Raw genomic sequence first — 26432 nt, 5'->3', positions numbered from 1 at the left:
TCCTTTCCTTCCTTCCTTCCTTCCTTCCTTCCTTCCTTCCTTCCTTCCTTCCTTCCTTCCTTCCTTCCTTCCTTCCTTCCTTCCTTCCTTCCTTCCTTCCTTCCTTCCTTCCTTCCTTCCTTCCTTCCTTCCTTCCTTCCTTCCTTCCTTCCTTCCTTCCTTCCTTCCTTCCTTCCTTCCTTCCTTCCTTCCTTTCCTTCCTTCCTTCCTTCCTTCCTTCTCGCCGAGGCCGCTCCCGCCCCGGCCGGGCTAAGGAGGCTGCGGAGGCCGGGCAGTGATGCTCATTCCTTTATTTTGTGTCCTTGCCATCCTGGAGGGCGCTCCCAGCGCGGGCTCGAAGCTACATTACAGCACAGTGAGGAGTGTCCATGCCGCCAGGAACGGCCTCTCTCCCGACACTATGTATAATATATATATATTTATAATATGTCCTGTATAGTCCTATGTATAGAGTGACAAGGATGGGCCACCAGACAGTAAACTTTTGATTTCTAAATAAATCACCAGAGCAACAGGCACGAAAATTTGGTCCTAATCGAGGCCCTCACCTTGTCCATGAACCCGCAACAGACCCGCACCCCCCTCCCCGCGGAAAAACGGCCAAACCTGAACCCCAAAAGAACAGTTCAACAACAACGAAAGGAAGCCCCGGCCCCGAGGAGCGGCCCCGCTGGGACACACGGACAGCGAACGGCACCGAGGGCCCGAGCGCTCCCGCCCTGCCGGTGTGCGGGGACAGCCCCGGCAGCGCCGCCGCTGGACGAGGAGGAGGACGGAGGGCTCGGGATGCTCGGGAGCGGCTCTTGGGTGCTGGAAGTGCCTCATGCCATCCCCTGCGCTGGCGATTCCCAGCCTGTGCTCTGCTGGAAGGGCTCCAGAGGGTCCCAGCATGGCCACAGCTCTGCTGGAATTCCAGAGGGTCCCAGCATGGCCACGGCTCTGCTGGAAGGGCTCCAGAGGGTCCCAGCATGGCCACAGCTCTGCTGGAATTCCAGAGGGTCCCAGCATGGCCACAGCTCTGCTGGAAGAGCTCCAGAGGATCCCACTGTGACCACAGCTGTGTTGGAAAGGCTTCTGGAGGAATCCTCCATGAACACAGCCACCCTTCCTGGGCACAGCCACCCTTCCTGGGCACAGCCACCCTTCCTGGGGCACAGCCACCCTTCCTGGGATGCTCCATGGCCCTGGGATGAGGACACCCTCAGCTCCTGAGTTGTTTCCCACGCCCTGGGTGAGAACAGAGGCCAGAGAAGGTCTCTGGTTCATCACTTTGGAGCTGCTGATCCACTGAAGGGGAACTGGGACTGCTGGAAAACAAGGAAGGGAGGAAATTCTATTCCTGCAGGCCCCCCAAGCTTCGCCTCATTCTGAGTCTGTGCTTCCTGACCCTGACTCCCAGATGCTTTCTAGGAAATAACAAACCAGCTCTCCCAGTCACTGTGTTCCATAGAACCAGGGAATCCCAGACTGGTCTGGGCTGGGACTTTAAAGCTCACCCAGTGCCACCTCTGTCATGGCAGGGCCACCTTCCACTGTCCCAGGCTGCTCCCAGCCCTGCCCAGCCTGGCCTTGCCAGGGCTGCGATGGTTTCCCAGGGCCAGCTCGCTCTGGGGGATGCCCTGGGACACCCCTGGCTGTGGGGGGACCTGTGGCCAGCCCTGACCCCACAGCACGGAAGGGACCCCCCCAACACCTTCCCTGCTCCCTCCTGCCAGGCTGAGCACAGCCGGGGCCTGGCTGCTGCCAGGGGAGGGGCTCAGTCCTCAGAGCAAGGTACAGCCTGCCAAGGTGCCAGGCTGGGGGAGAAGGGGACAGAGGTCCTGGAGGGACAGAACAGGGGGTTATGGGGCACAGAACAGGGTGTGGTTATGGGGCACAGAACAGGGTGTTATTATGGGGCACAGAACAGGGTGTGGTTATGGGGCACAGAACAGGGGGTTATGGGGCACAGAACAGGGGGTTGTTATGGGCACAGAACAGGGTGTGGTTATGGGGCACAGAACAGGGTGTTGTGGGGCACAGAACAGGGTGTGGTTATGGGGCACAGAACAGGGTGTTGTGGGGCACAGAACAGGGTGTGGTTATGGGGCACAGAACAGGGTGTGGTTGTGGGGCACAGAACAGGGTGTGGTTATGGGGCACAGAACAGGGTGTGGTTATGGGGCACAGAACAGGGTGTGGTTGTGGGGCACAGAACAGGGTGTGGTTATGGGGCACAGAACAGGGTGTTGTTATGGGGCACAGAACAGGGTATTATGGGGCACAGAACAGGGGGTTATGGGGCACAGAACAGGGTGTGGTTATGGGGCACAGAACAGGGTGTGGTTATGGGGCACAGAACAGGGTTGTTATGGGGCACAGAACAGGGTGTTGTTGTGGGACACAGAACAGGGTGTGGTTATGGGGCACAGAACAGGGTGTGGTTGTGGGACACAGAACAGGGTGTGGTTATGGGGCACAGAACAGGGTGTGGTTGTGGGGCACAGAACAGGGGGTTGTTGTGGGGCACAGAACAGGGTTGTTATGGGGCACAGAACAGGGTGTTGTGGGGCACAGAACGGGGTGTGGTTATGGGACACAGAACAGGGTGTGGTTATGGGGCACAGAACAGGGTGTGGTTGTGGGGCACAGAGCAGGGTGTGGTTATGGGGCACAGAACAGGGTGTTGTTATGGGGCACAGAACAGGGTGTTGTTATGGGGCACAGAACAGGGGGTTGTGGGGCACAGAACAGGGGGTTGTTATGGGGCACAGAACAGGGTGTGGTTATGGGGCACAGAACAGGGTTGTTATGGGGCACAGAACAGGGTGTGGTTATGGGGCACAGAACAGGGTGTGGTTGTGGGGCACAGAACAGGGGGTTGTTGTGGGGCACAGAACAGGGTGTGGTTGTGGGGCACAGAGCAGGGTGTGGTTATGGGGCACAGAACAGGGTGTTGTTATGGGGCACAGAACAGGGTGTTGTTATGGGGCACAGAACAGGGTGTTGTGGGGCACAGAGCAGGGTGTGGTTATGGGGCACAGAACAGGGTTGTTATGGGGCACAGATGGAAAGGGAAGGGGGGAGCAGAGGGCAATCATGGAGAGCTCGAGGCAGGGCAGTGTTAGGTGGAAGGGGAGAGGATGCCCTGGGCAGGGCAGGGCAGGGCAGGGATGTGTCAGGGCAGCTGGGAAGGGCAGTGGATGGCCCAGCACAGCCACGTGGGGATGGGACACGGCTGCTGAGGGAGCTGAGCTCAGCACAGCTCCTGCTTCCCGCTGGATGTCCCCATTCCAGGCCTGTGCCTTGCTCGCCCACCTTCCCTCACCCCTGTCCGGAGTTCAGGAGCACTGAGGGGAGCAGGGACCAGGCCAACAGCCAAGAGCAGCCTGCCCAGAACAGTGCTGGGGTCTCCTTCCCTGGGAGATCCCAAACCCACCTGGCCACATCCCTGAGTAACTGCTCCAGGGACTGGATGAGCTCCAGGGTCCCTTCCAACCTCATCCACCCTGTGCAGGAATTCTCTTTGTTTCCAGGGGACATTTTCCACCTGCAATCCTCCCTGTCCGGCCCTTTGCTGACCCAGGAGAGCCAGGGGTCGCTCCCTCATCCATCACAGGGACGTCCCCACCTCCACCATCCCAGGGACACCAGAGCTGCTTCACCAGCTTCCCTCCACCCTCCACAAGTGCTGTCCCTGCAGCTGCTGGGGCAGGATCCAACCCCCAGAGCCCTGGTGGCTTCCCCCTCTTACCCATCACCATTCCACATCCAGTCCTCCACAACCCCCCAGGGAATTTGTCCCAAGCAGGATGTGACAGAGGTGACCTCCGTGTGCCATTGTCCAGAGCACAGCGATGCCATCGCTGCCCTGGGTGTCACCTCCTCGTCCCACATTTCCCCGTCCCTTTAGCTGCAGGTGGAGCCTCTGGCAGCCCGGGGCTCGGCAGGCAGCGCTGCTCCCAGGCTGGGCGTGTCCCTGGAGGGGCTGGAAGTGGGTGGAGATTTCCAGATTTCCAGATTTCCACCTCGGGCCGCGTCAGGAGCTGCACACCCACGGTCAGCGATGGGAGCCTCGGTGGGGCTGTCTCCAGTGTCCCCAGAGTGTCCCCAGGGCGTGGCACGGCTGGACAAAGCCCTGGCCTTTGGGTGACTTGGTCTGGTGACTCTGCAAGCCCTGTGGATGGAGCTGGTGCTCCTGCAGTGCCAGCCGTGCCCACAGTGGGTGAGGTGTCCCTGCTGCCACCAGAGTCGATGCAGGCTGGGGAGTCCCTCTGGGGGACTCTGACAAGGCACTGCCACCACGAAGTCTCCCAATCCACGCAGAAATCTCCAAACTCCCTGGGATCCAGCACGGCAAAGCCAGCACCAGGGGCCAGGGCAGCCTCAGCTTCTGCCAAAGCTCCTGCAGAGGGGCCCGTGTCCCTCCTGCTGGGATGGAGCAGTGTCCTGGTGCTGTCCCCGTGCCCAGCCCTGTGCCAGGCGGTGTGGGCAGGGCTGGGAGCTGGGCAAACCCCGGGGGGGTCAGCACGGTGCCCACTGCCAGCCTGGATGTCCATCAGTCCGAGCACAAATCCTGCCTCCGCTCCATAAATAAATAGGTTAAATAAATAAAGTGACAGATCCGGATCAGGGGGGCGGAGGGAGGGGAGGAGAGAGGGAGGGAGGGAGGGAGGGGCAGCCGCCCTGGCCCGGGGCCGTTCGTGTCTCGCACAAACACACACAAAGTAGCTGAGGACAAGGACGAGCTGGGGCCGCTGGGCCGGGCCCCCCTCGGCCCTCGGGGGCTCAGTCCGGGACGAGGCGTCCAGGCGGTCACTCCTGGGCCGGCAGAGGGGCGGCACCCGCGGAGCTGGAGGCCAGGGACACGTGGGTGGTGGAGGAGGGCAGCGACCGCGGCGTCTGGCACCTGGGGACACAGAGACACTGTGGGGCTGCTGCCCTGCCCTGCCTTCCCACCCTGCCCAAAATCCAGCCCTTTTCCTGGTCCTTTGCCGTGCAGGCAGCACCTAAGGGCACCCCTTGCTGGGTGGGAGGGTACCTTGGGTCTGGGAAATAGGAATATCATGGAATGCTTTGGGTTGGGGAGATCTTATAATTCATCCAGTGCCAGCCCTGCCATGGCAGGGACACCTCCCACTGTGCCAGGGTGACCCAGCGCCAATGTCCAGCCTGGCCTTGGGCACTGCCAGGGATCCAGGGCCTACCCACTACCTGTGCCAGGGCCTGCCCACCCTGCCAGGGCACAATTCCCCATTCCCAATTTCCCATCCAGCCCTGCCCTGTGGCACTGGGAGCCATTCCCTGGCTCCTGTCCCTCCAGGCCTTGTCCCCAGTCCCTCTGCAGCTCTCCTGGAGCCCCTTCAGGCCCTGCCAGGGGCTCTGAGCTCTCCCTGGATCCTTCTCCCCTCCAGGTGAGCACCCCCAGCTCTCCCAGCCTGGCTGCAGCCCTGGAGCAGCTCTGGGGCCTCCTCTGGGCTCTGTCCAGCAGCCCCAGGTCCCTCTGCCCAGAGCTGCTGTTCCCCAGCACAGCCTCAGCAGCATTTCAATCTCAGCACAGCCGCAGCTCCCGGGCAGGCTCAGCCCCGACGGGACGGGGCCTCTCCCGCTCTGCCTGCCCCGGCGCCCCCTGTCCCCCCCAGCAGGTGCCAGCCGTGTCCCCGCGCCGCTGTCACCCACCAGGAGCGGGATTTGCGCACACGGGAGGCCGCCGGCCGCTCCAGGAGGCTGTCCAGGTGCATCAGGCGCTCCAGGTGCAGCGCCCGCGGGTCCTGCTCCGCCGCGGGGTCCCTGCTGCGCTCAAACTCGAAGATGGCCGGGGGGGACAGGTCCAGCTCCAGGAACATGATGTTCTCAGCCTGCCCAGGGGACAGCCAGCACGGAGTCACCGTGGGGAGGACACGGCTCCGGCTCTGGTGAGCCGCGCTGCCGGGGCAGCGGGATCCTCTCCTGGCTGCCCTGGCACTGGGCTGTGGGCTCAAGGCTCTGCTCTGGATCTCCCAGCCGGTGCCACAGCTGTCCTCTCCAACGGCAGGAGAGCCAGGAGCTCCAGGACTGGAGCTGGGAGGATCAAGATGGGAGCCTGGATTGGTGTATCCCAGATCCCGTGAGCTTGTTTACTCCATCTTCCCTTCCAGGGTTATCCATCCCTCCACCCATCCAGTCACCATCTGCCTTCATCCACCCACCTCTAGCTCTCCAATCACCTCCATCCATCTACCCACCCACCCATCCACACATTCACACACCTCCATCCACATCCATCCATGGATCCATGGATCCATCCATCCATATAGCTCCATCCACACATCCATCCATGTCCATCCATCCATCCATCCACCCACCCATCCACACATTCACGCACATCCACCCACACATCCATCCACATCCATCCATGGATCCATTCATCCACGCATTCACACACCTCCATCCACACATCTATCCATGTCCATCCCTCCATCCATGTCCATCCGTCCATCCATCCATCCATCCCTCCATCCATCATCCATCCATCCATCCATCCATCCATCCATCCATCCATCCATCCATCCATCATCCATCCATCCATCCATCCATCCATCATCCATCCATCCATCATCCATCCATCCATCCATCCATCCATCCATCCATCCATCCATCCATCATCCATCCCCCATCCATCCATCCATCCATCCATCATCCATCATCCATCCATCCATCCATCCATCATCCATCCATCCATCCATCCATGTCCATCCATCCATCATCCATATCCATCCATCATCCATCCATCCATCATCCATCCATCCATCCATCCATCATCCATCCATCCATCCATCCCTCCATCCATCATCCATCCATCCATCCATCCATCCATCCATGTCCATCCATCCATCATCCATATCCATCCATCATCCATCCATCCATCATCCATCCATCCATCCATCCATCATCCATCCATCCATCCATCCCCCATCTATCCATACATCCATCCATCCATCATCCATCCATCCATCCATCCATCCATCCATCCATCCATCCATCCCCCATCCATCCATCCATCCATCCATCCATCCATCATCCATCCATCCATCCATCCATCCATCCATCCATCCATCCATCCATCCCCCATCCATCCATCCATCCATCCATCCATCCATCCATCATCCATCCATCCATCCATCCATCATCCCTCCATCCATCCATCCATCCATCCATCCATCCATCCATCCCCCATCCATCCATCCATCCATCCATCCATCCATCCATCCATCCATCCATCCATCCATCCATCATCCATATCCATCCCCCATCCATCCATGTCCATCCCTCCATCCGTCCCTCCCCACCCACCCCATTAACCCACCCCGTCCCCACCCCGTGCCCACCCCGCTGTCCCCTGGCGCACCCGGAAGCGGGGGTGGGATCTCCTGGCCATGGCCACCCTGGCGTAGTGGCTGATGGGCCTCTTGTAGCCCACGGCCGAGGTCGGGCGCCGCTTCATCTGGGAGCTGCTCCTGGAGCACACGGAGGGGGATGTGACCAACAGCGCCCCAGGGACCACGCGGGGCTGGGCTTGGAGGGGATTCACACCCATGGGCACCTACAGGAGTCACCCAGCTCTGGGGCCACTCCTGTGCATTGGCAGGGACAGGGACAGTGCCCTGGGGACAGGGACAGCGACTGTGACCTGGGGACAGGGACTATACCCTGGGGACAGGGACACAGAGACACAGGGACAGTGCCCTGGGGACAGGGACGCAGGGATGTATCCTGGGGACAGGGATGGGGACACAGGGACTGTACCCTGGGGACAAGGATAGGGACAGGGACAGGGACACAGCGACGCACCCTGGGGACAGGGACAGGGACACAGGGATTGTAACCTGGGGACAGGGACACAGTGACAAGGACTGTACCCTGGGATGGGGACTGTGCCCTGGGGACAAGGACAGGGAAAGGGACAGGGACACAGGGAGAAGGACAGGGACAGGGACTGTACACTGGGGACAGGGATGGGGACACGAGGACTGTACCCTGGGGACAGGGACACAGAGACACAGGGACGTACCTTGGGGACAGGGACACAGGGACACAGGGACATACACAGGGACACAGGGACATACCCTGGAGACAGGGACAGGGACATAGGGACACAGGGACACAGGGACACAGGGACAGAGACACAGGGACACCGGACGCACCCTCCGGCGGGAACCAGCGGCTGGAATTTCCACTGCTCCTCATCGCCGTCGAAGTACAGGCGGTTCATGATCTTGTTCTTCTCCTCGGGAGGGATGAAATTCTCTATGATCAAATACCTGAGGGATGGAGCAGGAGCAGGAGAGGAAGGGGTTAACGTGGCAGGAGACAGAAAACAGGCACAGAGGGAGGGGAAAGGCAGGAAGAGAAGGAGACAGGGCAGGGAGAAGAAACATCCGGGGGATGAAAATGTGATGGAAGGGAGAGCTTGAAGGAACAGATGCAGCCATGGAAAAGGGAGAGGCAGGAGAGGACGGCATCAGAGAGGAGCCCAGGAGCTCTGGGGCTCCAGGCAGCACCAGGACCCTTCCTTCCTCTCCTGCCCTGTCTGCTCCTCCACTGCCCAGCCTGAAAATCAAGGGAAGCTCAGCAATGCCAAGTGGACCCCAGGGGGAATCTTTTCTCCTGTGTTTTTTGGGCAAGTGGAGCAGCTCTTAAAAAACTGTTTTGAGGCAAGGAGTTGCACCAGTGAGCTGTGGCTTCCAGTCAGAACCACGCTGGAGGAGAGAAGGGGCAAAACTGGAGAGGGAATTCTGTTTGTAGTGAAGCTGCTTCACCCTGCAAACGCTGCAGTGCTTGTAAATAGCTGGGGGGTTACAGAGCTGAGAGAGAGAGAGAGAGAGAGAGGAGGGTTTGAAGTGAGAACAAACCCCCGGGGGCTGCGGAGCTGCAGCTGCAGCTGCGGGAGGCTCCGGGAGGGAAAACTCTGCCAGGAGGGAGCCAGGAGCTCCAGGGAGGGAAAACTCTGCCAGGAGAGAGCCAGGAGCTCCAGGGAGGGAAAACTCTGCCAGGAGGGAGCCAGGAGCTCCAGGGAGGGAAAACTCTGCCAGGAGAGAGCCAGGAGCTCCAGGGAGGGAAAACTCTGCCAGGAGGGAGCCAGGAGCTCCAGGGAGGGAAAACTCTGCCAGGAGGGAGCCAGGAGCTCCAGGAGGCTGGGGCCACCCCGAGTCCCCGGAGCTGCTGTCCCTTTGAGGACACTCTGGGGGCCAGAGCAGGTCACCAGGGGTGGCCTCGGGGGTCACCTCCCAGGTTCAGGCACAGCCAGGGTTTGTGCTGGAACATTTTCTGGTTTTTCCCCTTTTCCCAGCAACTCTTGGATGCCCCCTGTGCTGCTGCCCCCAGTGCCACACCTTGTGCCACCTCTGACACCTGGGCAGGGCTCGGCTGTCCCTGTCTCTGGGTGGGGTCAATCCCTCCAGTTCTGCACCCACTCTGAGCCTATGAGCCCCCCAGCCCTGCTCTGAGCCCCCCAACCTTGCTCTGAGCACCCCAAACCTGCTCTGAGCACCCCAAACCTGTTCTAACACCCCAATCCTGCTCTGAGCACCCCAACCCCGCTCTGAGCACCCCAATCCTGCTCTGAGCATCCTAACCCCGCTCTGAGCACCCCAATCCTGCTCTGAGCCCCCCAACCCTGCTATGAGCACCCCCAGCCCAACTCTGAGCACCCCAGCCTTGCTCTGAGACCCCCAGCCCTGCTCTGAGCACCCCAAACCTGTTCTAACACCCCAATCCTGCTCTGAGACCCCCAGCCCTGCTCTGAGCCCCCCCAGCCCAGCTCTGCACACCCATTTCTTCACGGCCACCTGGTCCAGGGGACCCCCAAGCCCCTCACCAACACCCCAACACCTACTTGAGCTTCAGCTCCCTCGTCTGCTCGTTCTGGGCCTCCTCCAGGTCCTGGCGCACGCGGATGTACTCATCGTGCTGGTCCTGGATCTCAGCCTTCACCGCCTGCAGCTTGGCATAGAGCTGGGAGGGGACAGCAGCACCTCAGCCCTGTCCCCAAGAGGGACCTCCTCGTCCCTGTCCCCACCTGCCACGCTCTCACCTTCTTGAGCTTCTTGGTTTTGATCTCCACCTCCTGCTGCAGGGACGTGTAGGTCTCGCGCAGCTCCATGGTCTCCTCGTCCCTCAGCAGCATCTCCTGCTGCATCTCCCGCTCCCGGCGTTTCTGTGGGGCAGGGACACGGCTGGGACCGGCATGGGGACAGGGAGGACACCCCCAGGACACCCCCAGGACACCCCCAGGACAGCCCTGTCACCCCCTCCCTGGTACCTGCTCGGCGATCTCCTGCCGCCTCAGCTCCAGCATCTTCTGCTGCTCGTTGGTGTGGTCCACGATGGTCCTGCCCCCGATCAGCAGCTTGCTCTCCATGGCCTGCAGGGGACAGGGGGACAGGGCAGGGGTCAGGGCTGCCATCCCCACCCCTGCCCGGGGCCTTTGCCCCATGCCACCCTCACTGGGTGTGACCCACATCCCTGACTGTGTGGTCACCCCCATCCCTGATCCCTGGTGGTCACTCCGACCCCTGATCCCTGTCCCCAGCCCTGATCCCTGCTGGTCACCCCCATCCCTGATGGTCACCCCCATCCCTGATCCCTGTCCCCACTCTTGATCCCTGTCCCCATCCCTGATCCCTGTCCCCAGCCTGATCGCTGTCCCCACCCCTGATCCCTGGTGGTGAACCCCATCCCTAATCCCTGATGGTCACCCCCATTCTTGATCCCGGTCCCCATCCCCAATCCCTGTCCCCATCCCCGATCCCTGTCCCTACCCCGACCCCTGTCCCTATCCCTGATCCCTGTCCCCATCCTGATCCCTGTCCCTATCCCTGATCGCTGATCCCTGTCCCTGATCCCTGTCCCCACCCCTGATCCCTGATCCCTGTCCCCAGCCCTGATCCCTGCTGGTCACCCCCATCCCTGCTGGTCACCCCCATCCCTGATCCCTGTACCCATCCCTGATCCCTGTCCCCATCCCCAATCCCTGTCCCTATCCCTGATCCCTGATCCCTGTCCCTATCCCTGATCCCTGTCCCTATCCCTGATCCCTGATCCCTGTCCCTATCCCTGATCCCTGTCCCCATCCTGATCCCTGTCCCTATCCCTGATCCCTGTCCCCATCCCTGATCCCTGTCCCCACCCCTGATCCCTGTCCCCACCCCTGATCCCTGTCCCCATCTCTGGTCCCTGTCCCCAGCCCTGCTCTCAGGGATGTGGGAGGTTCAGTGTCCCTCTGCTCAGAGCCCTGCTGAGGAGGAGGAGGAGGAGGAGGAGGCTGTTCATGATTAGATTGGACATTGGGAACAATTCCCACCTGGAAAGGGCTGCCCTGCCCTGGCACAGCTGGGACTCCAGGGACGGGCTGGGATGGGATGGGATGGGGTGGGATGGGATGGGATGGGATGGGGTGGGATGGGATGGGATGGGATGGGATGGGATGGGATGGGCAGGGATGGACAGCAGCTGCAGGCCAGACCCTGCCCCATCGGGCTGGCACACAGAAATGCATAAACAGACACATAAACATACACAAATACACACAAATACACACAGAAATGGGGCTGGGCACACAGAAATGCACAAACACTCCAAAATACACACACACAAACGGGCTGTGCACACAGAAATGGGGCTGTGCACACACAAACACACACAAATACACACAAGTACACATGCACAGGGGCTGTGCACACATAAACACACACAAATACACACAAGTACACATGCACACACAGGGGCTGTGCACACACAAACACACACAAATACACACAAGTACACATGCACAGGGGCTGTGCACACAGAAATGGGGCTGTGAACACAGAAATGCACAAACACACAAACACACAAATATACACACAAGGGCTGTGCACACAGAAATGCCAAATACACACACACAGGGAGCACATCCTGTGCCAGGCTGAGCACGTTCACACACACATCGGTATGTGTGGGAGCACCAGGTGTCTGTGCACACCATGTGTGTGTGTACGTGCACACTGTGTGTGTGTGCACTGTGTGTGTGTGTATGTGCACACCATGTGTGTGTGTATGTATGTGTGCACTGTGTGTGTATGTATGTGCACACTGTGTGTGTGTGTGTGCACACCATGTGTGTGTGTGCACTGTGTGCGTGTGCACTGTGTGTGTATGTATGTGCACACGGTGTGTCTGTGTGTGTGCACTGTGTGTGTGTGTATGTGCACACTGTGTGTGTGTTATGTGCACACTGTGTGTGTATGTATGTGCACACCATGTGTGTGTGTTATGTGCACACTGTGTGTGTGTATGTGCACACCATGTGTGTGTGTATGTGCACACCGTGTGTGTGTGTATGTGCACACTGTGTGTGTGTGTGTGTGTGCACTGTGTGTGTGTATGTGCACACCATGTGTGTGTATGTGCACACCATGTGTGTGTGTATGTGCACACTGTGTGTGTGTTATGTGCACACTGTGTGTGTATGTATGTGCACACCATGTGTGTGTGTTATGTGCACACTGTGTGTGTGTATGTGCACACCATGTGTGTGTGTATGTGCACACCGTGTGTGTGTGTATGTGCACACTGTGTGTGTGTGTGTGTGTGCACTGTGTGTGTGTATGTGCACACCATGTGTGTGTGTGTGTGTGCACTGTATTATGTGCACACTGTGTGTGTCTATGTACACACTGTCTGTGTATGTGCACTCTGTGTGTATGTGCACACCGTGTGTGTGTATGTGCACACCATGTGTGTGTGTATGTGCACACTGTGTGTGTCTATGTACACAGTCTGTGTATATGCACTCTGTGTGTATGTGCACACTGTGTGTCCATGTGCACACTGTGTGTGTGTGTCTATGCACACAGTGTGTGTGTGCACTCTTTGAGCACACTCTGTGTGTGTGTGCACACTGTGTGTGTATGCACTCTGTGTGTGTCTGTGTGTGTGTATGTGCACGCTGTGTGTGTCTATGTGCAAACTGTATGTGTGTGTGTGTTTATATACACAGTGTGTGTGTATGCACTCTGTGTGTGTCTGTGTGTGTGTATGTGCACACTGTGTGTGTCTATGTGCACATTGTATGTGTGTGTGTTTATATACACAGTGTGTGTGTGCACTCTGTGTGTGTGTGCACACTGTGTCTGTGTGCACACTGTGTTTGTATTTGTGTGTGTGTGCACACTCTGTGAGTCTGTGTGCACACTGTGTGTGTCCATGTGCACACTGTGTGTGTCTGTGTGGACACTGTGCGTGTATTTGTGTGTGTATGCGCACACTCTGTGTGTGTCCATGTGCACACCATGTGTGTGTGTATTTGTGTGTGTGTGCACACTCTGTCTGTGTCCATGTGCACACTCTCTGTGTGTGTATTTGTGTGTGTCCATGTGCACACTCTGTGTGTGTGTGTGCACACTCTGTGTGTGTCCATGTTCACACTCTGTGTGTGTGTGTGTATTTGTGTGTGTGTGTGTGTGCACTCTGTGTGTGTGTCCATGTGCACACCATGTGTGTATTTGTGTGTATGCACACTGTCTGTGTCCATGTGCACACTCTCTGTGTGTGTATTTGTGTGTGTGTGTGCACACCATGTGTGTGTGTATTTGTGTGTGTGTGTGCACACTCTGTGTCCATGTGCACACTCTGTGTGTGTGTATTTGTGTGTGTGCACACTCTGTGTGTGTCCATTTGCACACTTTGTGTGTATTTGTGTGTATTTGTGTGTGTGTATGCACACTCTGTGTCCATGTTCACACTCTCTGTGTGTGTATTTGTGTATGTGTGCACACTGTCTGTGTCCATGTTCACACTCTCTGTGTGTGTATTTGTGTATGTGTGCACACTGTCTGTGTCCATGTGCACACTCTGTGTGTATTTGTGTGTGTGCACACTCTGTGTGTGTCCATTTGCACACTCTGTGTGTGTATTTGTGTGTGTGTGTCCATGTTCACACTCTGTGTATGTGTGTGCACACTCTCTGTGTCCATGTGCACACTCTGTGTGTGTGTATTTGTGTATTTGTGTGTGTGTGTGCACACTGTCTGTGTCCATGTGCACACCATGTGTGTGTATTTGTGTGTGTGTGTCCATGTGCACACTCTCTGTGTGTGTATTTGTGTGTGTGTGTCCATGTTCACACTCTGTGTGTGTGTATTTGTGTGTGTGTGTCCATGTGCACACTCTCTGTGTGTGTATTTGTGTATTTGTGTGTGTGTGTGTGCACTGTCTGTGTCCATGTGCACACCATGTGTGTGTATTTGTGTGTGTGTCCATGTTCACACTCTGTGTGTGTGTATTTGTGTGTGTGTGTCCATGTGCACACTCTCTGTGTGTGTATTCATGCCCTGCAGCCCTGCTCCCATGTCAGGGTGTCCATGGGGGACAAATGGGGGGGACACCCTGTGCCCCCCATGGCTGCACCTCAGCGGTGTCAGCAGGGGCAGACCCAGATGTCCCCAGGACACCTCACACAGCTTCAAAACTGAATGTCCCAGCCACAGAGACAGCTCAGCCACCACCTCTGCAATGTCCCCTCTGCCACCAGCACGTGGCCTCCCTCACCCCCTGGGCACAGCCCTTGTGTCCCTCTGGCCCCCCAGATCCAGGGGATCTGCTCCTCACAGGGCCTGCTCCCCTCCCCACTGCCATGGCCACAGCCCTGGGGGACAGCAAGGCCACCAGGCCACCCCAAGGGCAGTGCCAGCACTGGGGGGGGCACACGGTGGTCATGGTGCTGCTGTCACCTGTCCCTGGGCAGGGGTCTCCATGGGGGTGCTGTGCACAGAGTGGGGGCTCTGGCAAACCTGTGGCCCCCATCCCCACCCACACCTGCCTGGGGCAAGGCTCTATTTCCATGCTATTCCCCCCAGTTTTCCCCTTCCAGCTGCAGGGGATGCATTGTGGGTTCTGGAGGAACCCAGGGGACACCCCAAAGCTGTGCCAGCAGCACCCAGGGGACACCCCCACAGCTGTGCCAGCAGCACCCAGCACCCAGGGGACACCCCAAAGCTGTGCCAGCAGCACCCAGGGGACACCCCCAAAGCCTTGGGTGCCCCAGCCAGCCCCCCTGACCCTGGGGATCCCTCCCTCCTCCCTTTGGATGGGTGCCCCAGGCTGGGTGTTCTGCTGGGGGCTGACACCCCCAAGGGCAGCCCCCCACCCGGTCTGTGCCATCCCCTGCCAGGGCTGGGGGCACTGGGGTGCCAGGAGCCCCTCAGCCCTTGTCCTCCAAACCCAGTTCTTGGTCCCACTTGCTCCCCTTGATGCTGAGTGTCCCCTGGGGACCCTGCTGGGGCGCAGGATGGGGACAAGGCGGGTGCTGGGACAATGATGCCACTGCCATCCCCTCCCTGACACCATCCCTGCCAGATTAAGAGGTTGCTCAGTGCCACTGTTTCCTCCCTGCCAGGGCATTGATTCCCTCTAAGGAGGAGACTCCCAATCTCCTTTAGCACTAAGCCTCTCCCAGGAACTCATTTCCGGCACCCAAAGAACTTCCCAGCCCTTTCCTCCCGCTGACCTCGGCCTCAGCCCCTGGCACGGCCCTTGGAAACAGCCACACCCCATACCCAGCTCCCCTGAGGCACAGCCCCTCGGCCTGGGCACACATCTGGGCACCCAGGAGCACATCTGGGCGCCCCGGAGCACATCTGGGGGCCCAATGCACATCTGCTGGGGCAGGCTGACCCCACCTCTCTGAGCTCCATGTCCCACATGTCCCAGCTGGGTGGCAGAGGCAGAGCCCACACCCAGCAGTGTGACAATAAGGCAGGGTGCAGTGTGTCACCCGTGGGGAGAGGGGCACCCTGTGTCCCCCTGTCACCTCAGCTCTCTTTGCAGAGCTAGTGGCTCCTTGCCCGGCCCCACAGTGTGGCAAAGCTGCCCATGAGCACCCTGAGGCCACCCAGTGTCCCCACAGTGTCCCACGGGCTGTGCCCTCTGGCACAGGGGGATTTGTGCTCACTGAGGTGACACCTCTCTGCTGTCACTGTTCTGGAGCCCCATAGTCAGAGGGTCCCTGTGTGCAGAGCAGCCCCAAAGGCCACCAAAAGGGCCAAGGTGTCATCTTGCCTCTGGCCCTGCCTGGTTACTCAGCAGTTCCAGGACACACAGTGGCCCTGAGCCAGCCCTGCTGAGCCAGACAGGGACACTGTGCTGGACAGCTGCCAGCCCAGCCCAGCCTGCACCCCACAGCCTGCACCCCACAGCGATGGGGGATGGCTGCAGAGACCCCTGGGCCGGGCATCCTGCAGTGCCAGGACACTTGGCACGGGACACTTGTCACGGGACACCCGCTGTGCCAGCCAGCAGCCCACGGCTGTGCCCCGGTGGCACGTCCCAGTGCCATCCCACGCTCTCTGTGCGGGCACCCAGGCACGGTCACGCATCCCTGGGCACAATCACACATCTCTGGGCACGGCCACGTGTCCCTGGGGCTGCAACAAACACCAGCCTGGGCATGGGAGAGGGTCCAGACCCCTGCCTGGCCCTGGCACCCCGGGCATGTCCCCACCAGAGGGTCCCTCCCTGCCTGGGCTCCAGCCCAGTCCCTGCATCCAGTGAGTGCCAGCCGGAGGGGCTGTGCCAGAGGGGCTGTGCCAGAGGGGCTGTGCCAGAGGGGCTGTGCCACGGGGGCCATGCTGAGTGTGATGCCAAGGCTCCCTCCCCACTGGGGGTCCCAGCCCCAAGGCCACCACGGGCAGGGGGCAGGGGTCAGGACCCCCCCAGTGCAGTGGGGACAGGAGCAGGGCTGGGGCAGGGGGAGGTGCAGCCCCAGAACCCGGCACAGCTGGGGCTGCCGTGGCCCCTCTCACCCTCAGCACCAAAGCCCTGAGCATCCCTGAGCCAGCAGTGGTGTCCCCATCCACCCTGCTCTGGCTCAGGGTGCCAGGAAGGGTTTGGGGTGGGGAGGGGGACGGGGGTCCCTGCAGAGCTGCCAGGCCCTGCCCATCCCCACAGAGCCCACTGGGAGCCAGGAGCTGCACAGAACTGGGGGCAGGTGGGGACAGGTGCCCCATGTCCCCAGCTCCAGCCCTGGGCTGGCTCCCGAGGCCAGCAGGGACGAATCTGCAGCATCACTCCCATCACTCCCCCTTCCCACACCAGCTGCTTTGTTGTGCCGAAGGGGACAAGAGCTGAGCAAAGCACACCCGTGCCACAGTGACCCTCTCCCCTGTGGCCCTTCCCTGCCACTCCCTGCAGCTCCCACACAGGTCCCCACAGTGTCCCCACGCAGGTCTGAGGGCCAGCCTGGGGCTGCCCTTGGGGACCCTGCCTGGTCCCCTCGCTTGGGAGGCTCCCTTGCTGGGCACACGGTGGGCACCTCCCGCAGGCTCCCTGCTTGGGATCCATTCCCACTCCACACCAGGGGCTGGGGGGCACGGCAGGCACCCCGGCCCCATTTGTCACCATGCCTGGCAACACAAACCTTGTACTTGATGGCCAGCAGCTCCGTGGCCTCCTGCTCCTTCCGCAGGTCCTCTATCATCTTCTCCTTCTCCTGGAGCAGCTTCTGCTTCTCCTCACTCACCAGGCTGTGGTCATCCTGGATAGCGGCTTTCTCCTCTTCCAGCCTCTCCTTCTGCTCCTTCAAGTAATTCTCCATGGTCTTCTCCAGGCCATCCTCATTCTCGTCCTCCCCTTCATTGTCCACGGTGCCCTCTCCATCCATTGCTTTCTTCCTCCGGCTGCTCCTCCTTCTCTTCTTGCCCAGCATCCCGCGTTTCTCCAGCTGGGCTTTCAGCCGCACGATCTCCTCCTGGAACTCCCGCAGCAAGGTGTCCTTGGGGTCCTCGTTCACCCGGGGCTTGTTCTTGATGTTCTTGGCCCTGTTGGCGAACCTGAGGGTGGAGAGGCTCTCGTCGTAGCTGTGCGAGGCCGGGCCCAAGGTGGCCACCATGATTGTCTTGGCGTTGCCCCCGAGGGAGTCCTGCAGCAGGCGGGTGAGCTTGGAGTCCCGGTAGGGGATGTGCGTGCTCCGGCCGTCCACCAGCGCCGAGATGACGTTGCCCAGGGCCGAGAGGGAGAGGTTGATCTTGGAGGCCTCCTTGGGGCGCTCTCCGTGGGCCCCCATTTTGTTCTGGCGCTCGCTGCCGGCCAGGTCCACGAGGTTGAGCTTGCCCACGCGGATGTGCTCCTCGCCGTCCGGGCCCGTCTCGCTGCACTCGATGGTGATCAGGAAGATGGCGTGGGAGCGCGAGCTGTGCTCGTTCATGTTGGTGCTGCCCACGGAGCGCGTCTGGCTGCCCAGGTTCATCACGTGCTCGATCTCCTTGACGTTCTTGGTCACGAAGGACGAGAGGTCCTTGATGTACACCCCGGTCTCGGGGTTCTCCTTCAGCTCCAGCTTCTTGCTCTGGTCCTTGGCGAGGAGGTCCCTGATCTCCTCCTGGTAGATCTCCAGGTACGAGGCCCTCACCAGGTACTGCTGGTTCTGCGAGCGGGAGATGTGGGTGAAGATGTGCTCGAAGGCGCTGGGGATGATGCCGCGCTTCTCGGGCTCCGCCCAGGCGCCCTGCATGGTGTAGGTCTTGCCGGTGCCGGTCTGGCCGTAGGCGAAGACGGTGCCGTTGAAGCCTTGCAGCACCGAGTCGATGAGCGGCCGCACGGTCTCATCGTAGAGGTCGGCCTGCTTGGAGCTGGCGTCGTACACGGCGTCGAAGGTGAAGGTCTTGGGCAGCTCCCCGGGGGCGGCGCGGGGGTTGCGGATGCTCACCTGGCCCAGCTTCACGTCCAGCTCCAGGACGCGCTCGTATCCCGCCGCCTCCTCCCGCCGGCTCATGGGCCGGCACCGGGCCACCACCCGGAGCGCCTCGCAGCCGCTGCGGGGCTTACCGGCCATGGCGGCGGCGGGCGGGGCCGACGGCGCAGCGGGGCTGGGGGGCTCAGCCGCGCCGCCCCCGCGGCATCCCCGGGGCCGAGGCCGGGGCCGGGGCCGGGGCCGGGGCGGAGCGGGCGGGGCCGGGGCGGGGGGCGCGGGCGGCCGGGGCGCGGCGGGGCGGCCCCGCCGGGCGCTCGCTCATGGCAGCGCGGCCGCTGCGCCCCGCCCGGTGCGGGGATGGGGCGGGCGGGGCGGGCCGGGGCGGGGCGCGGCCGCGCCGCGATTGGTGCGCGCTCCCGCAGCCGCGCCCGCGCCGCCCCCCCCCGAGCGCGCTCCCGGGGCCGCGCACCCGCAGGCGCGGGCGGGAGCGCCGCCGGCCCCCCCGGGCACGCCGGGAGCTGTAGTGCGGCCTTTGTGCTGAGCCCGGGATGAGGGGATCGGGGGCAGCACCGGGGCGCGGAATGAAGGATGCGGGATCGGGATGCTGCATCGGAATGCAGAACCGGCTTGTGGGATCGGGATGTGGGATGAAGGATGCGGCGTTGGAATGCGGGATTGGGATGTGGGATGAAGGATACGGGTCTGCCGAGCGGGGCTGGGATGCAGGATTAGGATGCGGGATGCAGAATGCAGGATTGGGATATGGGATCACAAATGCAGGAATGGCATGCAGGATGCAGAACTGGGATATGGGATGAAGGATGCACGACTGGGATGCAGGACAAAGGACTGGAATGTAGGACTGGGATGCTGCACTGGAATGCAGGACTGGGGTGTGGGATGAAGGATGCAGTGCTGGGATGCAGCACTGGAATGCAGGACTGAGGTTCTGGGCTGGGATGCTGCATTGGAATGCAGGAGTGGAATGCAGGATGAAGGATTCCAGATGAAGGATTGAGGATGAGGGATGCAGGTCTGGGATGTGGGATACAGGATGTGGGCTGCAGAATGCAGGATGCAGGATTTGTGTCCGTGATGGAGAGTGTTTTTGTGGAATGCAGGATGTGGGATGCAGGATGCAGGGTCCATGATGGGGGATCAGGGATGTGGCATTGGGATGCAGGACAGAGGCAGGAGAGGCAGGAGAAGCAGGGGATGCCCAGTCCCATCCCATCCCTGTGGGGCCGAGGCAGGGTCACCCTGTGGAGTCTGGGGGTCCCTGGGCTGTCCCAGGCTCTGTGACCCCTTGCAGCCAGGCATGGCTGCTGCATCCCAGGGGGAATAATCCCAGTGCCTTATGGGGCTGCGGGGGGACATTAAACATTCTTGTGGTTAATCAAGTCTGAGCAGCCACCCGCTCCTTCCCCAGAACCAGAGATTATCCCATAATTAATTAATTAGGGTATTTGCTGCCATACACAGGCCTGCCTGGTGCTGTCTGAGTCCTCCTGCTCCAGGAGGAGCTTCCAGGCAGGGACAGTCCCCTCCCCAAAGACACAGCCCCAGCCATAGGAAAGTGGGAGGGAGATACAGCAGGGATGGAGGGGAGATGGAATTGGGATGGAGGAACAATGGAGGGGGCAAGTGCATGATGGAGAGGGTGAAGGGGGATGGAGGGGGATGGAAGCTTCAGGGGAGGCAGGGTGGGAGGGGGGATGCAGCAGAGATGGAGGGGGAGTGGAGGGAGGATGACAGGGATGATGCAGGGGATGGACAGATGGAGGTGATGGGGAAGGTAATAAATGGAGGGGGCAATAGAGGAGGATGGAGGGGGCAGTGGAGGTGGAGTTGAGGGATGGAGGGACAATGGAGGGGATGGAGGCTGTTATGGAGAGGGATGAAGGGAGTGATGGGAAGGTGGAGGAGGTAGAGAACGGGATGGGGGACAATGGGGGCTATGGAGGGGGCACTGCTGGGGCCACCTTTCCTTGTCTGCCCTTTCCCAGGGAAGGCTCCATCCCAGGGTGCTGCAGCTGGGCCCTGTCAGGGGCACAGCCACCGGGTGGGGACAGCCCCCATGGCACAGCACAGACCTGGCGGTGCTGTCCCCACTGTGGCCCCACATCCTGGCTCCCCACCAAGGCCCTGTGCCATGGGCAGGGACCCAGGTGCTGCCTGTGGCACTGTCCCCGTGTCCCCAGGGATGAGTTCAGGGGCACCATAGCCCCACTCCCCTGGCAGACCCTGGCTGTCCCCAGATCCCCTGCAGGACAGGCAGGTGGGTGACACACAGGAACAGGAGGATGTACAGGCAGGGCATGAGACATGGCAGGAACAGAGGGCACATGTCAGGAGCAGGGACATGTAGGACAGTGTGACATGTCAGGTGGGGTAACCTGTAGGGACACAGTGACATAGGGAGGGTGAGGTGACATGCAGGGACACAGTGCCAGGTGGGGCAGGGTGCCAGGTAGGCCAGGGTGACACAAAAGGACAGTCCTTGGCCACAGGTGTCAGCAGAGCACCAGAGTGTGCTAGTGGTGGTCAGTGGCCTCTGGCCTTGGGGCTGACCCTTGGCACTGTTCCTGGGGTGGTGGGGCTCAGGGGACAGTGAACCCCCATTGTGGCCATCCTGGGCCAGCCCTGGGATGCCTGGGCAGGGACTCTGTGGGGCAACCACCCCACAGAAGCCCCCTAAGCCCCTTCTGTGTATGGGAGGGGTATGCTGTGTGTATGGTGCCTGTGGGGGATATGGTGTTTATGGGGTGATATTGTGTCTATGGGGTGATATGGGGTGATATGGTGTGAATGGGGACATGGTGTCTATGGGGTGATATGGTGTGTATGGGGATATGGTGTGTGGGGGGTGATATGGTGTGTATGGGGTGATGTGGTGAGTATGGAAACATGTCATGTATGGGGACATGGTGTGTATGGGATGATATGGTGTGTATGGGGTGATATGCTGTCTATGGGGACATGGTGTGTATGGGGTGATATGCTGTCTATGGGGTGATATGCTGCCTATGGGGTGATATGGCGTCTATGGGGACATGGTGTGTATGGGATGATATAGTGTCTGCGGGGTGATATGGTGTCTATGGGGACGTGGTGTGTATGGGGTGATATGGTGTGTTTGGGGACACGCTGTCTATGGGGTGATATGGTGTCTATGGTGTGTATGGTGTCTATGGTGTGTATGGTGTCTATGGGATGACATGCTGTCTATGGGGTGATATGCTGTCTATGGGGTGATATGCTGTCTATGGCGTTTATGCTGTCTATGGTGTGTATGGTGTCTATGGGATGACATGCTGTCTATGGGGTGATATGCTGTCTATGGTGTGTATGGTGTCTATGGGGTGATATGGTGTCTGTGGGGTGATATGGTGTCTATGGTGTGTATGGTGTCTATGGGATGACATGCTGTCTATGGGGTGATATGCTGTCTATGGGGTGATATGCTGTCTATGGCGTTTATGCTGTCTATGGTGTGTATGGTGTCTATGGGATGACATGCTGTCTATGGGGTGATATGCTGTCTATGGTGTGTATGGTGTCTATGGGGTGATATGGTGTCTGTGGGGTGATATGGTGTCTATGGTGTGTATGGTGTCTATGGGGTGATATGCTGTCTATGGGGTGATATGGTGTCTGTGGGGTGATATGGTGTCTATGGTGTGTATGGTGTCTATGGGGTGATATGCTGTCTATGGGGTGTATGCTGTCTATGGTGTGTATGGTGTCTATGGGGTGATATGGTATCTATGGGGTGTATGCTGTCTATGGGGTGATATGGTGTCTATGGTGTGTATGGTGTCTATGGTGTGTATGGTGTCTATGGGATGACATGCTGTCTATGGGGTGATATGCTGTCTATGGGGTGATATGGTGTCTATGGTGTGTATGGTGTCTATGGTGTGTATGGTGTCTATGGGATGACATGCTGTCTATGGGGTGATATGCTGTCTATGGTGTGTATGGTGTCTATGGGGTGATATGGTGTCTGTGGGGTGATATGGTGTCTATGGTGTGTATGGTGTCTATGGGATGACATGCTGTCTATGGGGTGATATGCTGTCTATGGGGTGATATGCTGTCTATGGCGTTTATGCTGTCTATGGTGTGTATGGTGTCTATGGGATGACATGCTGTCTATGGGGTGATATGCTGTCTATGGTGTGTATGGTGTCTATGGGGTGATATGGTGTCTGTGGGGTGATATGGTGTCTATGGTGTGTATGGTGTCTATGGGGTGATATGCTGTCTATGGGGTGATATGGTGTCTGTGGGGTGATATGGTGTCTATGGTGTGTATGGTGTCTATGGGGTGATATGCTGTCTATGGGGTGTATGCTGTCTATGGTGTGTATGGTGTCTATGGGGTGATATGGTATCTATGGGGTGTATGCTGTCTATGGGGTGATATGGTGTCTATGGTGTGTATGGTGTCTATGGTGTGTATGGTGTCTATGGGATGACATGCTGTCTATGGGGTGATATGCTGTCTATGGGGTGATATGGTGTCTATGGTGTGTATGGTGTCTATGGGGTGATATGGTATCTATGGGGTGATATGGTGTCTATGGTGTGTATGGTGTCTATGGGATGACATGCTGTCTATGGGGTGATATGGTGTCTATGGTGTGTATGGTGTCTATGGGATGACATGCTGTCTATGGGGTGATATGCTGTCTATGGTGTATATGGTGTCTATGGGGTGATATTGTGTCTATGGGGTGATATGGGGTGATATGGTGTGAATGGGGACATGGTGTCTATGGGGTGTATGCTGTCTATGGGATGACATGCTGTCTATGGGGTGATATGGTGTCTATGAGGTGATATGGTGTCTATGGTGTGTATGGTGTCTATGGGGTGATATGGTGTCTATGGGGTGATATGGTGTCTATGGTGTGTATGGTATCTATGGGGTGATATGGTGTCTATGGGGTGATATGCTGTCTATGGTGTGTATGCTGTCTACGGTGCGTATGGTGTCTATGGGATGACATGCTGTCTATGGGATGACATGCTGTCTATGGGGTGTATGCTGTCTATGGGGTGATATGGTGTCTATGGTGTGTATGCTGTCTATGGGGTGATATGCTGTCTATGGGGTGTATGCTGTCTATGGGGTGATATGGTGTCTATGGTGTGTATGGTGTCTATGGGGTGATATGGTATCTATGGGGTGATATGCTGTCTATGGTGTGTATGGTGTCTATGGGATGACATGCTGTCTATGGGGTGACATGCTGTCTATGGTGTGTATGCTGTCTATGGGGTGATATGCTGTCTATGGGGTGTATGCTGTCTATGGGGTGATATGCTGTCTATGGTGTGTATGCTGTCTATGGTGTGTATGCTGTCTATGGGGTGATATGCTGTCTATGGTGTGTATGGTGTCTATGGGGTGATATGCTGTCTATGGGGTGATATGCTGTCTATGGGGTGATATGGTGTCTATGGTGTGTATGCTGTCTATGGGATGACATGCTGTCTATGGGGTGATATGCTGTCTATGGGGTGATATGGTGTCTATGGTGTGTATGGTGTCTATGGGATGACATGCTGTCTATGGGGTGATATGCTGTCTATGGGGTGATATGGTGTCTATGGGGTGATATGCTGTCTATGGTGTGTATGCTGTCTATGGGGTGATATGCTGTCTATGGGGTGATATGCTGTCTATGGGGTGATATGGTGTCTATGGGGTGATATGCTGTCTATGGTGTGTATGGTGTCTATGGGGTGATATGCTGTCTATAGGATGACATGCTGTCTATGGGGTGATATGCTGTCTATGGGGTGATATGGTATCTATGGGGTGATATGGTGTCTATGGTGTGTATGGTGTCTATGGGGTGATATGGTGTCTATGGGATGACATGCTGTCTATGGGGTGATATGCTGTCTATAGGGTGATATGGTGTCTATGGGGTGATATGCTGTCTATGGGGTGATATGGTGTCTATGGGGTGTATGATGTCTATGGGGTGATATGCTGTCTATGGTGTGTATGCTGTCTATGGTGTGTATGCTGTCTATGGGGTGATATGCTGTCTATGGGGTGTATGCTGTCTATGGGGTGATATGGTGTCTATGGTGTGTATGGTGTCTATGGGGTGATATGGTATCTATGGGGTGATATGCTGTCTATGGTGTGTATGGTGTCTATGGGATGACATGCTGTCTATGGGGTGACATGCTGTCTATGGTGTGTATGCTGTCTATGGGGTGATATGCTGTCTATGGGGTGTATGCTGTCTATGGGGTGATATGGTATCTATGGGGTGATATGGTGTCTATGGTGTGTATGGTGTCTATGGGGTGATATGGTGTCTATGGGATGACATGCTGTCTATGGGGTGATATGCTGTCTATAGGGTGATATGGTGTCTATGGGATGACATGCTGTCTATGGGGTGATATGGTGTCTATGGGATGACATGCTGTCTATGGGGTGATATGCTGTTTATGGGGTGATATGCTGTCTATGGGGTGATATGGTGTCTGTGGGGTGATATGCTGTCTATGGTGTGTATGCTGTCTATGGGGTGATATGGTGTCTATGGGATGACATGCTGTCTATGGGATGACATGCTGTCTATGGGGTGATATGCTGTCTATGGGGTGATATGGTGTCTATGGTGTGTATGGTGTCTATGGGGTGATATGCTGTCTATGGGATGACATGCTGTCTATGGGGTGATATGGTGTCTGTGGAGGGTCCTGGTGGCACAGCTGCTGACATCCCAGTGCAGCTGTTGTTCTCATGTGTTGGCACATGGGAATGGAGCACCTGCAGGGGTGGGTTGCCAGATCCTGAGCTGGGGTGACACTGAGCTGCCTGGGGCAGGGGACACGCTCTGGGTGCCACATAGGGTGGGGTGACATTTGGGGCCTGCATGTGTCCCAAAGTGCTTCAGAAGGGCTGGGGGAGCCCAGTTCCTGTGACCTTGGTTTTCCTGTTCCTCCCCATCAGGAGTTCCCACGTCCTACAGCCGACCTGGGACACCCCAGCTGTCCCTTGGGGTGGATACCCCTGAGAGTATCCAGCCCCTGGAAACCTGGTGGGCTTTGGGTCCCTGCAGCAATCCCACCACAGCCAACACTGGGCCACCAAGGGTATCCCTGGACAGCACAGTCACCTCTGGGACACTGCAGCCATCCCTGGGTACTGTGGACACCCCAATTCCCAGCCCTTGTGGGTGACTGGAGGGATCTGGGGGGGCTGTGGCCCCATGTACCCTGTAGTCCCTGGGACACTCGACACCCTTGACTGGCAGTGAGGGTGGCATGAGACCTTGGGACCTCCTTCCCACAGTCTGCCCCGGGCTCTTGGCATTCCCTGGCTGCCAGAGCCAGGCAGATGTGGGAGGGAAGGGATGCCCAGCGCTGGGGTGATGTTATCCCACCCAGGAGGCCCTCTCCCATCTCCTTCAGCACTGCCATCCCTGTGGCATTCCAGGCTAGTAAAGGGGACACTGATAAAGGGGAAAGGCTGCCAGGGACACACCGGGACCTGCCCCACATGCCCCAGAGCAGCAGCTCCCCCTGAGGCACTGACAGCCCTGTTCCCCTTGGGCTGCACCTGGTGTGGGACTGTGGGGCTGGGGACCAGCTCCCCCCTCCCAAACCCTGCTCTGAGGTGGCTCAGATCTGCCCTCACTGCAGCCCCACTCAGGTGCAGGTGCAGTCCTTCATTCCCAGCTCCTGCTGCCATTCCCAGCTCACTGCCCTG

The 26432-nt window shown here is 58.6% G+C and overlaps 1 protein-coding gene across 1 annotated transcript; it reads right to left on the bottom strand.

The window, feature by feature from the left end:
• Window positions 1-273: 273 nt before the first annotated feature.
• KIF3C (kinesin family member 3C) lies at window positions 274-18841 on the bottom strand. The gene is made up of 8 exons (XM_036405160.2): window positions 17414-18841; window positions 10280-10381; window positions 10052-10174; window positions 9854-9972; window positions 8163-8279; window positions 7367-7475; window positions 5659-5837; window positions 274-4888 (listed from the first exon to the last, which is right to left on the bottom strand). The coding sequence occupies exons 1-8, from the start codon at window positions 18824-18826 to the stop codon at window positions 4795-4797; spliced, it is 2256 nt and encodes a 751-aa protein (XP_036261053.1). The 5' UTR covers window positions 18827-18841; the 3' UTR covers window positions 274-4794.
• Between the last annotated feature and the right edge of the window lie 7591 nt (window positions 18842-26432).

Source organism: Molothrus ater, chromosome 32 (genome assembly GCF_012460135.2).
Source record: "Molothrus ater isolate BHLD 08-10-18 breed brown headed cowbird chromosome 32, BPBGC_Mater_1.1, whole genome shotgun sequence".
NCBI classification, from domain to species: Eukaryota; Metazoa; Chordata; class Aves; order Passeriformes; family Icteridae; genus Molothrus; species Molothrus ater.
Note: the sequence above shows the minus strand (reverse complement) of the source record. Positions and strands in the feature narration are given on the sequence as shown.